Consider the following 15467-nt stretch of genomic DNA (forward strand, 5'->3'; position numbering starts at 1 on the left):
GGGATATCGTTGGATACGGGGTAAGGCCGTAACTTCAACAGGGCGGTATGTGTCAGGGACTAACAGCCGGCACCTCCACAGATCCTTGCAGCATTCATGGGCACAGCAATGACAACGATAGCCGCTGTCATCCTAGCATACTTCTTCGATGGCGTCGACGGAGATCCTCTCAACGAACTAGACCACAAAGTGATTGATTATGTAGGCTGGAATAAGAGACGCAACAAGCCTGGACGCAACAAATTCGAAGACGAGCGCGAGCATCAGTGTCGTCGACAAAGACGTGCAAAGGCGTTTTCGCAATTCATTCTCGCGCTCAGCGATCAGCAACTCGTCACCGGCCTGGCATTGCTCGTTGCCGCTATCTCGGGTAGGGCGACCTTGTCCCAATTCGAGTTCTCCGTGGCGCACAGTCTCGCCTGGTTCTCTTCCACTACTCACCTGGCTACCCTCGACATCCTCAGACAGACGCTCAAGTGTCAGAATCAATGGGTCCTCCATCTACGAGTATGTGGCATGGTGTGTGTGCTCATTCTTTTGACGTACACAACCGTTTATGGTCGCAGACATGGACGTAAACCACAAAGGCGAGGCAATTGCGCCGGCAGCGTGTCTAGCTTCGTCTCACGGAACCGGGATTCTCTTCTCGCAGCCAGGCTTCCCTCTCGTGCTTCTCTGGACTGGATATATTTTCCGCTTGCAAAACATCTATATGAAAGAACGAGGTATTACGCCACTGCTCAACTACTGGCAGATCTCACTTTCTATGAACGAGCTCCACCCGGTCGGGACAAAGACTTTGTCTTTCGAGATGGAGCAAGAGAAAGCCGCATGCCATCGCAAGAGTGAGGCTCTTTTCCATGCCAAATCCCATCTCGAAAAACATCAACCAGGGCCAATGTACAATTTTGTGGCCAGAACCTTGGGTGATGGACATGTTACAAGATTTATGGCTGGCTTTCATCTAGGAGATATGGGCGCGCGGCGTTCTGTAGCAGGAACTCGTTATTCATCCTCGCTTCTTTCAACATCGCCAAAACTGATTTTCACTTTCGGTTTTGGGGTAAGCCAGGTCGTTCTACGTCGCTTCATTTAATCCCCAGATCTGGCCCCAGAGTCCACCGAGATGGGTTTCGGTCAGATCGTTTCTATTTTCTTACTCATACTACCAATGATGACTGTTGGAGAGGTATACGTAGGTGAGTCTTTAACAACAATGATGAAGGATTTGTGAAGGCAATTTGTTGATACAATTTGGGAAATCAAAGACTATAAGACCAGAGGAGTATCAGCTCAGGCCGACATACCGAGACATCAGTGCCAGACAACTGGCAACGATGTCGAGTCAAGCTCAGTACAGCCTTGCAACTATATCACACACTTCGACGAAATCAAGCAATACTTGTTTACAACGGCAAGTGACCCACGCTCGATCCCTCAAGATATGCAAGAAGAACTGTACAGATTCTTCTTGGAGTTGAAGGAAATCGAAAGCTGGTTTGGGGTTGGCCCCTCCATCTTCCTCTTTGCGGTGGACATCTTACTATCAATTTCGCTCGGCCCCCTTTCCGTTCCATTCGAGTTTTATGAAGTGAACGGCGCTTATAGTCTCCCTATGGCCGTTCCGATCATCGGTAGTATCTGGATAATCTGGAAAGGCAGAAGAATCGGAGCAGCCGCATGTCTTGCGTACGAGGCAAACAGTCCATACACTTCCAAGTCCGAGCAAATCCATCTCTGGACGGAAAACGTCCTTTTGTCAAGGGATAATTGATTTTCCCAATACATGTATCTTAAGAAAGAAAAAAAGCTATACTTAATGTGGTTTTCTCATAGGCTTCCCGATTGAGACAAAAACCAGAAAACAACACCTCCTAAGAGTCACGTGTCCCAGCCTAAACTGTTTCACAGTAGAGTGATGAGTCTCTTGATTGTTTGTCAAGGGGGTGCGGACTTCAAATTGGTAGTGAGCACCCGGGTACAGGTCAGGACTTAGAACATTGGAGTTTACTTTGACAAGTCAACATTATGAGCCCATATAGTCAGTAGTTGTATACCTATTGCTCATGGATCGCTTCATATTACTCCTGTCACCACGCTGTTCTTAAGAGAATACCCTCAAAGTACCTTACTACCAAGCATAACTGATAAAGACGATGATAATAAGGAAAGCAGCGTGGAGAATAGCTAAAATGAGGATGTTAAGGAGGAGGCCGATACACCGAAATCGTAGTCTGCGCCAGACAGCCAGCAAGACACACATGTCCAAGAGAGTACCATCGGCGAATACGACCTCTTTCATTAATCAGATCAATACCCCATCTCAAGGCTTATAACATAGATAGACTATCTATCACTAAGCTCAAAGCTTTTTATCTATCAACAGACCACGACATTCTATGACACCATCTCAGCATTACACTCGGACGGCTGCGCATACAATTTCTGCAGTATATTGTCTGTCGATGCCATACTCATCTACCGATTTAGCAGACCGGAAGTCTCAGGAACGAAGTAAGTACCTCCTTATGCATGTTCATAGAAGAACCTCCGAAACAGTTAACTCTTGCTTTTTGTTTGGTATACTGACGATGGCCTCCAACTATCTAGGTCTGGCACCGTCAAGGTCCGGTCTCCATTACTCTGATAGGTACTCTTATATATGCCGCCTCAAAGACATCCCTTCCCACACCTGATTACCGCCTGTTCCTGGCTGACCCCCAATAGCTCCGCTCCGAACACAACATGAACGTGGGATTTACGACGCACTACGTTGAGCCTCGGGCGACACACACCCATACAATCATTTCCCTCCACGGCAGAGACAGCATCTGCAACGAATTTGCAGACGAGCTTTTCGAAAGCGAAGCATCAGAACCAACAAACCAGCCACGCACTCTCCCAGACCTACTGCCGTCTTACCGCTAGGTCTTCCCCGGGGCAGCGCTACTTCCATCCAAGAGGTTCGGTACCGTAATATCACAATGGTTCGACGTCTGGTCGTTGGAGAACCCAAAAGAACAAGCCTTTATCCAATAACCCGGCCTAAGACAAAGTATCGAAAACCTCGTCACCCTCGTCGAGAACGAATCCGCCCTAGGTCCGATGGATATGATATCCCTAGGTGGTATCATCCAAGGATTTGCAACCTCAATCGCCGCTATTCTGACCACGCCGAGACTAGCCAATTTAGGTGGGCTGATCGGTTTGTGCAGCTGTCTGCCACCGGCTGAGGTCATCGCATGAGTTGGCGGAGGAGACTTCACTTTATCGCAGAGCAAGCGGCGCAGATAGACCCAACGGCCAAAACCCCCAATTTTCCTCGCTCACGATGTGGACGATGAGGTCGTTGATATCAACCTTGGTCGGCAGTTGCGGACGACCCTTGATTCATTCGCCGGTTCATGTACAGTGGAATGGCATGAATATCAATCAGGAGGTCACTGGGTCAACGAGCCGCAGGGTGTGGATGACATGGTCAGCTTTCTGAGACTTCCATATGCGTTGAATCGGGCTTCACATCCCACGCCACCACAATCGAACTGGGATTTTGTACTGGCTGCGAGCTGCTGGTCTGTTGCTTGTTAGACGTCGTGGCATGTACGAGCAATTCTCGATTCTCAGGTGGGTGTTACCTCTCAACACAATGCTCCCCGCGTTGACATGAGAACGTCTTCAAGTACATGTATCATCATTACATGTTTATTCCATCACCATGCCTGAGCACGAGTTATGATGCCTGTCCTAGACGCCATGCCATGCTATGCCATGCGCTCTATGCAGTATTCTCTGTTCCTCTAGGACCAGATGAGCTTCTGCCCCGAAGCTCAAAGCCATCCAAGACGACGCCGTATACCTCTAACCGGAAAGGTATAATGCTACGCTCAAATCAACAACCAACCCCTCTTCACGGGTTGACCATGTTCCTTTCAGGACTCAACCTCCATCTCCAAATCCGGATCCACCTCGGTCCCCAAGTCCCTCTCCTCCAAAAACCGCCTCCCAACAAGCTCATCAGGCAAATACTCCTGCCTCACCCTGCCCTCACGATAATTTGGCGGATACTTATACTCCGCTCCGTACCCCATCTCCCTCATCAACCTCGTCGGCGCGTTCCTCAAGTGCAGCGGCACAGGCAACGCCGCCGCGCCCGGCTCCTTGAGCGCCGCGTAGGCATTATTCAGACCCCTATACGCCCTCGTGCTTTTCGGCGCGAGACTCAGCGCTACGGCGCAGTGCGCGAGTGGGATCCTAGCCTCGGGCATACCGATCTGCTGTGCGGCGGTGTACGCTGCCGTCGCGAGCGGGAGTAAAGTATTATCTGCCAGCCCGACGTCTTCAGAGGCGATGACGACCATCCGTCGTGCTACGAACAGGGGGTCCTCGCCGGACTGGAGCATGCGTGCGAGGTAATACAGCGCCGCGTCCGCGTCTGATCCGCGAACGGCCTTATGAAAGGCGGAGATGGTATCGTAGTGCTGGTCGCCCGCGCGATCGTACACAAGTGTCTTGGTCAGCGAAGCCTTGATGTCCTCCTTCGTCGTCCCCGCGCGCGTCGAGAGCGAAAGCGCGAGCTCGAGCAGGTTCAGCGCCGTGCGCGCATCACCGTCGGAGAAGGCGGCCAGGTATGTCACCAGCTCCGCGTCAACGAGCGGGCTACCAGGGAAGTTATTCGTTCGCGCCTCTTCGTCAATGGCGCGGAGTAAGATTCTTGCCACGTCTTCGCTGGAAAGCTTGGAGAGGGTAAACGTCCTACACCGCGAGAGCAGCGCGCCCTGAACCCTGAACGATGGATTTTCCGTCGTGGCTCCAATGAGTGTAATCGTACCCGCCTCAACGGGCTTCAGAAAGACGTCCTGCTGCGACTTGGAGAAGCGATGTATCTCGTCGCAAAAGATGATTGTCTTACGGCCTGTAAGAGCACCCTCGTTGGCCGCCTCCGCAAAGAGCTTCTTGCACTCAGCAACGCCGGACGATGTAGCATTCATCTCTATGAAGCGTGAGCCAACACTGTGAGCTATACACCGCGCAATCGTCGTCTTGCCCGTTCCCGAGCCGCCCCAAAGTATCATGGAGGGAACCCGGTCCGACTCGATGAGGCTACGCAGCACGCCGTGCGGGCCGACGAGGTCCTGCCCGCAGACTTCGTCTAGGGTTCTGGGACGCATACGCTCTGCCAGGGGCGCCGCGCGGGCTGTCTTTGTGCGCTTTGCCGAGGGGCCGGTTTCCGGTGGTTGTGGTGTTTGTTGGGTTGCTTCGCTGTCTGTGTTGGTGGCCGTCGCTATAGGAGAGGGCAGCTCGCCTGGCCCATCGTCGAATCTTCGTTTCATGCCCGCCATGGGCCGAGTAGTCGTCGCTGCTGTCGTTGTCGTCGTGCCGTTGGACGGGGTCGTGAGGACTTTGGCGGGAGGGGCATGGCGCTTGGGTGCGGGTGTCGAGAAAAAGGAGGATGCGGGCCGTTTGGCTTGTGATGAGGTGAGTGTAGAGCTGGGATTGCCATTCGACTGTGTCGCTGTGGGCGGGGAGGACGTTCGTTCGGGGTTGAAGATGTGGTTTTGGCAGCCCGAGTCGATGTGGGAGTTGATCAGCGTCTCCTTGACGGGTTTGTTGCAGATGGGGCAGTCGACAGCTGCCATTTTGAAGAGAAGGCGGTGCTGTGACGCATGCGATGGGGTCTTTTTTCTGGCTCAAGATTGACTATTATGTACGTGACTTGGTCCGGATTCGTCAATTCGTGTCCAGTCGACGTTGTTGGTGCAACGATCGCGAATTCGTGGACATTTGGGGGTTGAACTCTGACTGGACGAGACGCGCCTTTGGGGGAATTTTTGAGTGCAATGACGCGCCTGGCAATTGAGCTCGGAATTCTAGTGGGGCACGGGACGCCTCGCTCCGCACTTCAGGTAAGGTACCTGACCCCAAGTGAATAGGTGCTTCCACTGCCGTCTGGAGGCGACTGTCAGTGCCGGGGTGGTCGATTCACAGCCGTCGGGTGAGAAGCCGCGCTCTCTCAACAGTGGGGGCGCCCGGCACTCGGATTCGGTCGGAGATACACTGTGGTTTCCGTCCGCCCGCCCTGCTCGGCATACGGATACACAGTACCTTACGTATGATATCATCGTAGACAAACAAAATGGTTGATTCACTCTTCAGGTTCCAATTGACAACGAAACTAATAATCTCAGTGATTCGCGCCCGGATGATGAGCCGGGTCTTCTCGTAGGTATCATTACACCTGTATAAAACGCCTCCCAATGCCTTTATCCGCGACCCGAAATATCAAAAGTGCTCGGAATGGAGCCGTGATGTACAAAGACGCCGTGGCATGAGTTGATGCTGGTGCCGGTGCCGTCTTCCATTCTCTATACTGGAGATGACGACCATGTATGAAGTGGTAGATCGAAGCCATTGATCCGCTTACTAAAGCAGAGCATGCTCATGCTCTCTTCTTTCGCTGGCGACTCATTCAGTCTTTACTGTATTACGAAAACCCCCTCAAACCATGAAAGACTCTCCGCAGCCACACTGCTCCTCTGTTCAAATCGTTAGCATGTCATATCTCAAGGCGGCAAGAGGCGACGTAGACTCACTGATATTCGGGTTCTTGAACACAAACCGCTGGCTCAGCTTATCCTCAACCCAATCCATCTCACTGCCAATAATGCTGAACAGCGCCTTGCTGTCAATCAGCACCTTGACGCCGTCCTGCACCACCTCCTCGTCGAAGCTCCCCGGCTTCTCAACGTACTCGAGATGGTACGCCAGGCCCGAGCACCCCCTGTTCCGCACGCCGACCTTGATCAGCTTTGGCTCCGGCTGGTCCAGCATCGCGCGCAGCTGCTCTACCGCCGCGGGGCTAAGCTTCATCGCTGCCTTGCGGGCACGGAGCGTGCGCTTCGGGCGGGCGGCTGGTTTGGGGGTCTGGGCTGCTTGTTCGGAAACCTTTGGCACCGTGGTAGCGGCGGCGGCGGTTGCTGCTGATGACGTCGTCGTGGCCTTGGCTGTTGCGGATGTGGTCGCTGCTGTTGTTGTCTTCGTCGTCGAGGATTGTGTGGCGGGGGAGGAAGAGGAAAGGCTGCTCGGTGTTGAGGATTGTTGGTGGGCTGTCGCCATTTGCGAGGGGATCTTGGGGGGTCTCGTCTCGTTGACCTTCGGCAGCGCATCCGGCGATGCGATGGAGCTCTCGGGGATGCCATCGCCTCTCGCCGGAGGGGGTGTGTTGTTTGAGTAGAGAGGGTATGACTGGAAAGACGGGCTGCCGTAGGCGCGACGAGCAGAGGCGCACTGCAATGCCGTGCAGGAGCGGCGGAACGCCACTCTGCTGAGTATCCTCGGTGCATTCATCTTTGTGCTAGAGGTTGTGTGTGTTTGTGATGGAAGTCGAGTTTATTAGAGGGAATCACAGCAAGGTGAGGTCGTTTCCCGTTTTGTTTTTGTGGCTTTTGTCGTCGAAGGATCAGGTGTTGCGGTTGAGAGGGTTGGAAATCATCCGACGGTGACGAAAGAAACAGGCGGGAATTGTAGGTCGGAGGTTTTTGCGGTCGGGATGGATTGGCAATGGGAATGTGGCTGGCACTCGGAGCAAAGCAAAAGAAGCTGGGGCCAAGGGGGGGGTCATTTGACAGGTTCTCGCCGTGGCGCGGCTATGACATGGTGAGCGGTCTCCAGTGTACTGGGTGCTCTGCAGCCAATCAGAAGCCTGTAATTTGTCAACGGTCGGGACAGATGACAAAGCAGCCTCTTTCCCTTTCAGTGCCCTTTGGGCCTTTGATGTTGCTCTATTTCTCATGACCAACAAATACCTTGAGGGCCTCAAAGGCATCATATCATTCCTTCTCTACCTGTCTAAGGCAGTCAGGTACTTTGTTTGTCCAGTGTCACACTACATTGCCGAGTTCCCTGGACTCTCGGGGAATCGACGTGGTTCGAGATTAGGTTTGCCCGGACTTGACAAGGAAGAGCTCTACATCCAATCAGCAGCCTGTGGAACCTGTCTTGATATGCCGAATAGGAACCTTGAAGGTCGAGAACCCGAGGCTGGCATCCGCTAATACCAGTCCATCTCCTGAGGCTGAATTCTCAGAGTCAACAAGTCTCAACTCAGCATGCCAACCATCGATCAATGGGACATCAACACAATGCTTCATGAGAATCATCTCGGGTGTCATTAATATCATACAGTCTATCACCCATCCTTCCTCGCCTCACAGCTCACAGCTCACCAACTCTCACCGCTCCACTAACCCTCTCACATCAGCAACAGCCGCCCTCGCCATCTTCTTCAACAACGTCCTCTCATCCGCCTCCCGGTACCGATCCCACGTATCAAGCCCCTCTTTCGCTTGTATACTCAGCGTCTCATAACCTTGCTTAATGACCTCCGTCACCTGCATGCTTGTCAGGTTTCCCTTCTTCTTGCCGCCCTCCGCCAGCAGCTCCTTGTAATGCGTGCTCACGCTAATGAGCGTGTCGATCGAGTTGCTCGGCCGCTTGCCGAGCTGATAGCTCTCCTTGAACTTGGTCAGCGTGTCGCCCGCCTCGACAACCTTGTAGAATAGATCATCGTATGCCGCCGGCGACGGCAAGAATCCTTCGCCAGCCGAGAGCGAAAGCGCTACCAGGTTGACGACATTGTCTAGCAGGAGGTCGATTTGCGAGAGGTCTTTCAGGTCCGCGACGTATTGTGTCAGGAACCGAATTAGGTTCAGCAACGCGCGGAACAGATCCGCCCAGTGATATGTTAGTCGCGTCCTTGACCTTGAGAGATAAGAAATCACCCGCAGCAGGATTCCGACGCAGAGTGTGTAGAGCCCGACGTCCAGCCTCCTCCGCAGGTTGTGTGTGATGCCGTCCACCATGGTATCCAGCACGGCCGTCGCCAGAATCCGGTCCCCTCTGACCAGCGGGAGGAACGGTTGCCTCTGGCGACATAGACGAACCTGCCCCTTGGACTCTTCGCTGCATATCCGCTTGCATAGCACGGGGTCTTCGATTAGTAGGCGGAACACCATTAGGTTGAGATGCGAGTAGTGTGTCGTGCGTTCGGAGAGATGGGCGTGCTGGAGTAGGTAAGAGGTGAGTGATGTGAAGGCTGCCAATGGTTGTTCTTCGCCCTTCTCGGCAGGCAGGGTGGCGAGGTTGAAGCAGAACAGTTTGTTGGCGTGGGTAAAGTCGTAGGTTGCTAGCAACACGGCCGCTTCCTCGCCGGGTCTGCTGCTAGTCAGTTGCCACATTTTCTCGCTTCAAAGTCAGCCAGAGGATACTCACAGCTTTGTAAACATCTGCTTCATTGTCTCGGCATCGTAGACGGGCTTCTTTTCCGGCTTGGGGCCCCTCGCAACCGCGCCGAGACCAAACATGCGCAGGGTGCCGTTGAATGTCCACCCCTCGGGCAAGTCATCCTGCACATCCACGAATTGTGTAGTCAAGCTCTCGCACGTTTGGCCGATGCATCGGATAATCTTCTTGATTGTCGCCTCGTTGACGAAGTCGTTCAGTCGCATCTGATACGGGTTCTGGAACTCGAATTTGTTGTAGTTTGCCAAGAGGCCTAGGAGGGAAAAGGGGCTAAGGACGCGCTCCGTTGTGTCAGTGTCTTGTATGAACTGCGATGTCGTTAGTTGAGGCTCGCAAAGGTTGCAAGGGCAGAATGATCTGACCTTCATTACTGAGGGGAAGAGATCCCTCTGGATAAAGTATGTCAAGAGACTTGTCTGGTATGCGCCGGCCGTCACAGCCAGGACAACCTCGACAGCCTTTTGTCGCAATTCCACTGCAATACATTAGTCCTTCTCATGCTTGGACATCATTGCTTTCCCTTGTGCCAAACTCACAGCTCTTCCCGCTCCTGATGATCTGGTCCACAGCTCCCACAAAGTCTGTAAAGATCGTATCGACATAATCGATCCCAGCCAAGACGATGATGATATCCGAGCTAGGGTGCGCATACTTTTTCGAAAGAGCCGAGCAGAGGAACACGCTTAGAGTCTACCAACCTCCCAATCCAAGTCAGCAACTCTACCAGCACCTTCTAAGCCCTCATCTCGACGCAAGAGGTGCCCCTGGTTTACTCACGTCAAGCGCATGCAGATCTGCGACACCCTGTCCACTCTTCATAGCAGTGACAGCGCGCGCGAAAAGCTCCCTAGTATGCTCCTCCAACGCAAGCATGTCCGCCGGCCCGAGGCCATCGAGGATCCGCTTCAGGGCAGCGCGATCGGGCCGGAGGAGGAAGAACTCGCGCCAGAAGCCCTCGGAGCGTTCTGGGTCATCTTCGGCGTCCTACTCAATCATGGAGTTCGTATCAGCAGGTTGCCAGCGTACAAGGTCGTGCTTCTGTGCGTAGGAGTAATGTCTAGAAAGGTACGGCCATGCGGTCCGGAAGTTGAAGATCGTCAAGGGGGAAGGCTCGGTCAGGCGCAATGGGGGAAGATCAGGATTCGTGGGTACAAAGATCGAGGAGAACACACACCTAGGGAGAAAAGTTTAGCTACAGATCCTACATGAATTCGGCGACAGAGTACCTTGGACACACAAAGACATGGTCGAGGGGTCACAAAGGCAGGGAGAAGCGGAGCTGTCGAACCTTGAACAGCGACTCGTACAGCTGTACGATCTTGGGTTTGAAGACCTCGGGCGGGGCCTGACGGGTCAGCGGTGACGCTTCCATTCCCGAGCTGTGGCAATCTGTGGCAATGAGGACGAGGAATTGACGGTCCAAATGTTCGAGCCGGAGGCAGCGGGAAGGGCAGGTAATCTGTAAATGTTTGGTTTTGGGGGCTGACGACGTCGGTCCGGCAGCACGCGAGCTAACCGTTGCGATACGCGTTCCGATAAAAAAAAAAGATGGAGAGGTCCCCGTTGCAGCTCAGGGATTCTGCACCGTTTGTTACTTGAACTGGCACGGCTTTAAACAGCCATTTAGTAGCAAATGGTACAGTGCTTCTGACAATGATGACTGTACTTGCACATGCGCATTCTCCCCCTGAACTCGGGCTGCCTCCAAAAAAAGATCGGGACACTTGTCCAGCGCCAGAAACATCCATGGCATGTTTCATGCACGGGCGCATCATAATCCAGTCTTTCTCCGTAGGGCTGATATTGATATCTTAACTGCAGGGCCGCTGATCCAACCATTTTCCCAAGCCGCAAGGCTGACGCCTCTGGTCCATCTCCTCCGCACCTCGCAGATTGGTCCTTTATTACTTGCCTCTTTTCAAAGGAGCAGTCGAGTCACAATCTGTGTCACATCCAAAGGCCTACCTCTTTTTGGCCCAGAAGACGGCGGCTTAAGTCAGCGAGAGAAGAACCGCGACTCACGTGTACGTTGGTGAAACCCAGCCTCGGATGCCATTTCTTCTTTCATGAATGTGGATAAAATAGTTGTCCTGGGATCCCCAGGCGGTTCGTATGTCTGTTCCATGGCGTCGCTGGCCGAGTGTGTACTATCTCTAGCATCGAAATCGCGGCGCAACTCTTGTTCCTCTGCTACCGCGGCATCTCTCTCGGGGCCTAGAGCCATGGCCCGAATGGCCACGATATCAGTCCGTCGCCTGCATTCTCTGTCCCTTTCGAAACTCATCCATCTCTTCTTCTTCATCTCAGCCCATATGGACTTGGAAGATCTCAAGCCCCGGAGGTTCCCCGATGTCTGATTTTGGGGCAAAAGGTTCCGATGCTCGTTTGAGGCCTGCTGGTTCTGCCGAGGTGTGGCGCCAACGTCCATGACTTCGCCCATCTTCGGGCGCTTTGTAGGGATCCAAATGACCAGATTGAACCCCGCTGGCTCTGGGCCTCGGTCGGACTCCACGAACGAAGCAGCATGTTCGGTGAAGGCTTCAATCTCTTCGAGCGCATCCTGACCCAAGATTACATCATGGATACAACTCTCAAGAATGTGGAATTGGAAGGCCGCATCATCACAGCTTGAAGGAGAATTTGACTGGCTCAAGGGCGCCCAATGTGCCCATGCGGAGCCCATTGTCTTCTCGAACTTGCCGTCAGGAAATCGCAGAAGACGCTGGTCCCTCCAGTTGATAGTACCATGCCAATGCCTATGACTGCGCGCGAAACTGAGCGAGACGAGATTTGACTCGGAACCTGAGTCGGCGAGTGCCTGGACCGTAATACCGTCGATTGTTCCTTGAAGCCGCTGACTGACAGACCCGATACTGCTTGTAAAAAGAAGCGAGGTTGCCCAAGAAGGTCGAGGGGTTTTACTCAATCGCGCACGGTGTTGGTTCATTGTGCCCGAAGCTGCAAGGAACTCGCTTCCTAAGACGATATCATGAGCGAAATCGCTGATGACCTGGAACGTGATGGTCCAGTGTCGTTCAGGGTCATGCGCAAATGTCCATAGAGCATTAATGGCACCAGCACTCATGATGGTCTTGCCGTTGGCCAGGCGGAGGCCCGTATGTTTCTCTGACAGGGCGGATGGCGGCTCAAAACCGAGTCGCCTGGCAAGCGAGGAAGACACCAAGTTGCAGCTAGCACCAGTGTCGGGAATTGCGTTGACCGAGTACCCGTTCACGGCTCCTTCTGCCGTAAGGATGCCACCCGGTGCGACTTTCGGCATGACGAAGAACATGGATACTGGACCCGACAAGAGACTCCGTATCAGCAACACTATCTGGAGCATAGTGACAAAAGGACTGGGGTGCATTCTTACCTCCCTTGCTCCCCGACGCGACGAAATTGGCGTATCGGCATCGCAAATCTCGGTTCAAAAGTATCCTGTATGCTTCTTGTATTTTGCTCAATTCATTTTCTGGGCTATACTCGTGGCAGGAAACGTATTTCTGAAGTCTTCTTCTGTACGCTGCCTTTACGTCGCTATGCTCAGCAGTTTCTGGTATGTCCAGAAGCTTAAAGTAATAATGAAAATCATGGAAAGAATGCATGTTGTAATCGACCTAAGGAAAGCTGCTCTGGACAACGTGTGCGACGTTCGAGGGCCAAGGCTGAAGAGAAATCGGTAAGCTCGCCACTGGAGGTGAGAGGAGACCAGACAATGATATTCTCGAGGATTTGTCTTGAATGGTGGCTGTGACACTAACAACTCATCTTTGCAGCGAACGTGGTTGGCTCATTTCCGAGGCACATTTACACATTGAGATCAGGCATCCAACCACGAACCTCTCTCGCCATCCAGTTGAAGGGTACTCATGTAGCATCGGCACCCAGATTTACAGTCCACTATGACATGTCCAATCGTGACTGGAGGTAAACAGTCCTCGGCGCGCACATGACAAAGGTGTCTGGGCTGAGGGTGTCCTAGCCAAGATGTGATTTTGCCTTCTTCTCTACGCCCCCTGGTGAATTTTCGATATATCTCCCCAGGCTCTTCGGTAGTGTGGCTGCCTCGAATGCAAGCGACGTCGGTAGATCGATCCAGCAAGATACCTCCGTCTCACAAATGGCAGCCGTACCTCCCAATCTGTTAAGCCACGCAGCTTTCGCGGAATTTATTGCCTCTGATCCTGAGCTGTCGGTATTCAGGAGCTTCCAGGCTCTAAGTGCCCGAAACCTCCTTCAACTGCAATCGAGAATGCTCGAGATTGAAGCCGAACTACAAAAGTCCGACGAGGATGACGCTGCGGGTGTTGATGAGGCTAGCCCTCTCGCTACCAAGTGCTGGGAAGTACTTGCATTAAGAGCTCAAGAAAAGGATTCAAGAGAGGCCAGGAAGATGGATCTCTTGAATCGACTACAAGAAACCATAGAAGAATACCGTACGTGCCTCGAAGGTTGACCACAAGTGCAAACGTTGTGACGGGACACAGATGAAGCTTTGGTTCTGCGAAGCCAAGTCATGAAGTTCGCAACCCCCAACGATCGAGTCTTCCGCGTCTTCCAAGGTTGGTTCGACTCCGAACAACCCTTCCTCGGCCACGGCCACGATCTACCAAACAAGCGAGACGACTTCATCGCCCTCGCTCCATCAGCAGGTACAGACTTCCTCACCCGGAATCTCGAAGATCTCGCAGGAAGATACCTAGCGGTACGTTAATCGTTCCCTACCACAGCAACAATGAATAGCTCTTGATACTCTGAGCCAGGGGAAACGACACAAGGAAACAACAGAAGTAAAATACTACTCCGCCCGCCACGTATCCCGCCTCGTCACAATAATTACCGTCCTCACCGCCTCTCTAGTGATCCAAGCCGCCATCGTCACCCTCTACCTCGTCCACAGCGAGGTCCTGCGCCTCTGCATGGTCGCCGCCTTCACCAGCGTCTTCGCGGCCAGCTTAGCCGTCATGACGGACGGACGGAGGACGGATATTATTTTAGCAACGGCGGCTTGCGCAGCGGTCTTGGTAGCTTTTGTCGCGCAGGGCTAAAGGCATGTAGTACTATCGACTTCATTTCCTGGTTGATATTGACTGCTAAAGTCTGAAAGTTTGGGAGATTCAGGTTTAATTCTCCTGAATTGGAGAGTGACCTCACGCTCATAATCCTAGTAGTAGTGCTAAACGTCTCCGGTGGGCAAGGAGAGAGGGCGGTCTTTCCGTGGCCGGCATGTGGGGCCGAGTGATGTCTCCGGCGCCGAGAGCAACCCCCGAAAAAACGACGAAAGACAAAAGACGAAGTGTTCGATAGCATGATCAACCCACCTTGCACTGAAAAGCAACGAGAAAAGCGTCCTAAACTTCGAACAACCAAGACCAATTTGTTTAAGTTAAAGTCGTCTAGACTCTCTCTACTTGCCCTTATATCGACTACTTCACCCAAATCTTTATCAACCGTACTTTGAGACTAAAAGACCCCGGCAAGCCGGTAGGCCTTTCTTGACTTTGTGATATTGTTTCCCATGCCGTCTCTTGTCCCTTTTCCCTGCTCTTCTTTCTCATCCTTTTGGCCTTCAGCAGACTCATCAGCTCCTCACTTTGCCATGGAGCGCTTGCAAAGAGTTACTCGGGCACGCTTTGGATCATCATTCACATTGGAGGCCAGTATCAATATGCTGAGTCAAACTGAACGGCTTTTGCCGTCGGATTCACATTCCAATGTACCTATCGAAACCCCATTGCTTGCTGCTGTACCAGCGTCCCTGAGGACAGGGTTCGTGTACATTCTGTCATCCTCACTGATGCCTCAAAGTCTCCGCGTTGGGAGCATCCGCACTCTGCATCCTCTCATCGACGTGACCCACAACGTTGCTGCGGCCCATTGCCGTTTGTGTCCGAATGCTGTTCCTCTCCACCTGCTTTGGCCCCACAGGCGACATCTAGAATGTGAGCTTGCAGCTCTCTTATGGTTCTAGGCCCTCGACACCTCGTGTTTTGTCCTGTACCAAACCACCAAATCATGCCGGTTGCTACCAAAAAAGTCTCCCTGTTGAGAAAGGTGGGGGACAATGTGAAACGCCTCTTTGAAATCGCACTGCCTCTATCAAATCACCCAGTATGCTATTCTTCTGCTCGGTTCGACCATGCTGTGTTGCCCATTGACTCCTCGTCTCC

General features: G+C 52.9%; 5 protein-coding genes across 5 annotated transcripts; 2 read left to right on the forward strand and 3 right to left on the reverse strand.

Annotated features, from left to right (window-relative positions):
- Positions 1-96: 96 nt before the first annotated feature.
- N0V96_010623 (uncharacterized protein) lies at positions 97-578 on the forward strand (the record flags this gene model as incomplete). The annotated part of the gene is made up of 2 exons (XM_053189330.2): positions 97-507; positions 567-578. 2 exons carry the CDS (start codon positions 97-99, stop codon positions 576-578), a joined length of 423 nt encoding a protein of 140 aa, XP_053053318.2.
- Positions 579-3929: 3351 nt separating this feature from the next.
- On the reverse strand, positions 3930-5636 carry MGS1 (DNA-dependent ATPase mgs1; the record flags this gene model as incomplete). The annotated part of the gene is made up of 1 exon (XM_053189329.1): positions 3930-5636. One exon carries the CDS (start codon positions 5634-5636, stop codon positions 3930-3932), a length of 1707 nt encoding a protein of 568 aa, XP_053053317.1.
- A 901-nt stretch (positions 5637-6537) lies between these two features.
- ISA1 (Iron-sulfur assembly protein 1) lies at positions 6538-7344 on the reverse strand (the record flags this gene model as incomplete). The annotated part of the gene is made up of 1 exon (XM_053189328.2): positions 6538-7344. One exon carries the CDS (start codon positions 7342-7344, stop codon positions 6538-6540), a length of 807 nt encoding a protein of 268 aa, XP_053053316.2.
- An 884-nt stretch (positions 7345-8228) lies between these two features.
- On the reverse strand, positions 8229-12589 carry N0V96_010626 (uncharacterized protein; the record flags this gene model as incomplete). Its single annotated transcript, XM_053189327.2, has 7 exons — positions 8229-9210; positions 9268-9605; positions 9660-9772; positions 9834-9987; positions 10075-10281; positions 10586-10676; positions 11337-12589. The coding sequence occupies 7 exons, from the start codon at positions 12587-12589 to the stop codon at positions 8229-8231; spliced, it is 3138 nt and encodes a 1045-aa protein (XP_053053315.2).
- A 960-nt stretch (positions 12590-13549) lies between these two features.
- N0V96_010627 (uncharacterized protein) lies at positions 13550-14345 on the forward strand (the record flags this gene model as incomplete). The annotated part of the gene is made up of 3 exons (XM_065759011.1): positions 13550-13632; positions 13807-14002; positions 14061-14345. The coding sequence occupies 3 exons, from the start codon at positions 13550-13552 to the stop codon at positions 14343-14345; spliced, it is 564 nt and encodes a 187-aa protein (XP_065612321.1).
- Between the last annotated feature and the right edge of the window lie 1122 nt (positions 14346-15467).

Source organism: Colletotrichum fioriniae (assembly GCF_027942845.1).
Source record: "Colletotrichum fioriniae strain IMI 355084 chromosome Unknown scaffold_15, whole genome shotgun sequence".
NCBI lineage: Eukaryota > Fungi > Ascomycota > Sordariomycetes > Glomerellales > Glomerellaceae > Colletotrichum > Colletotrichum fioriniae.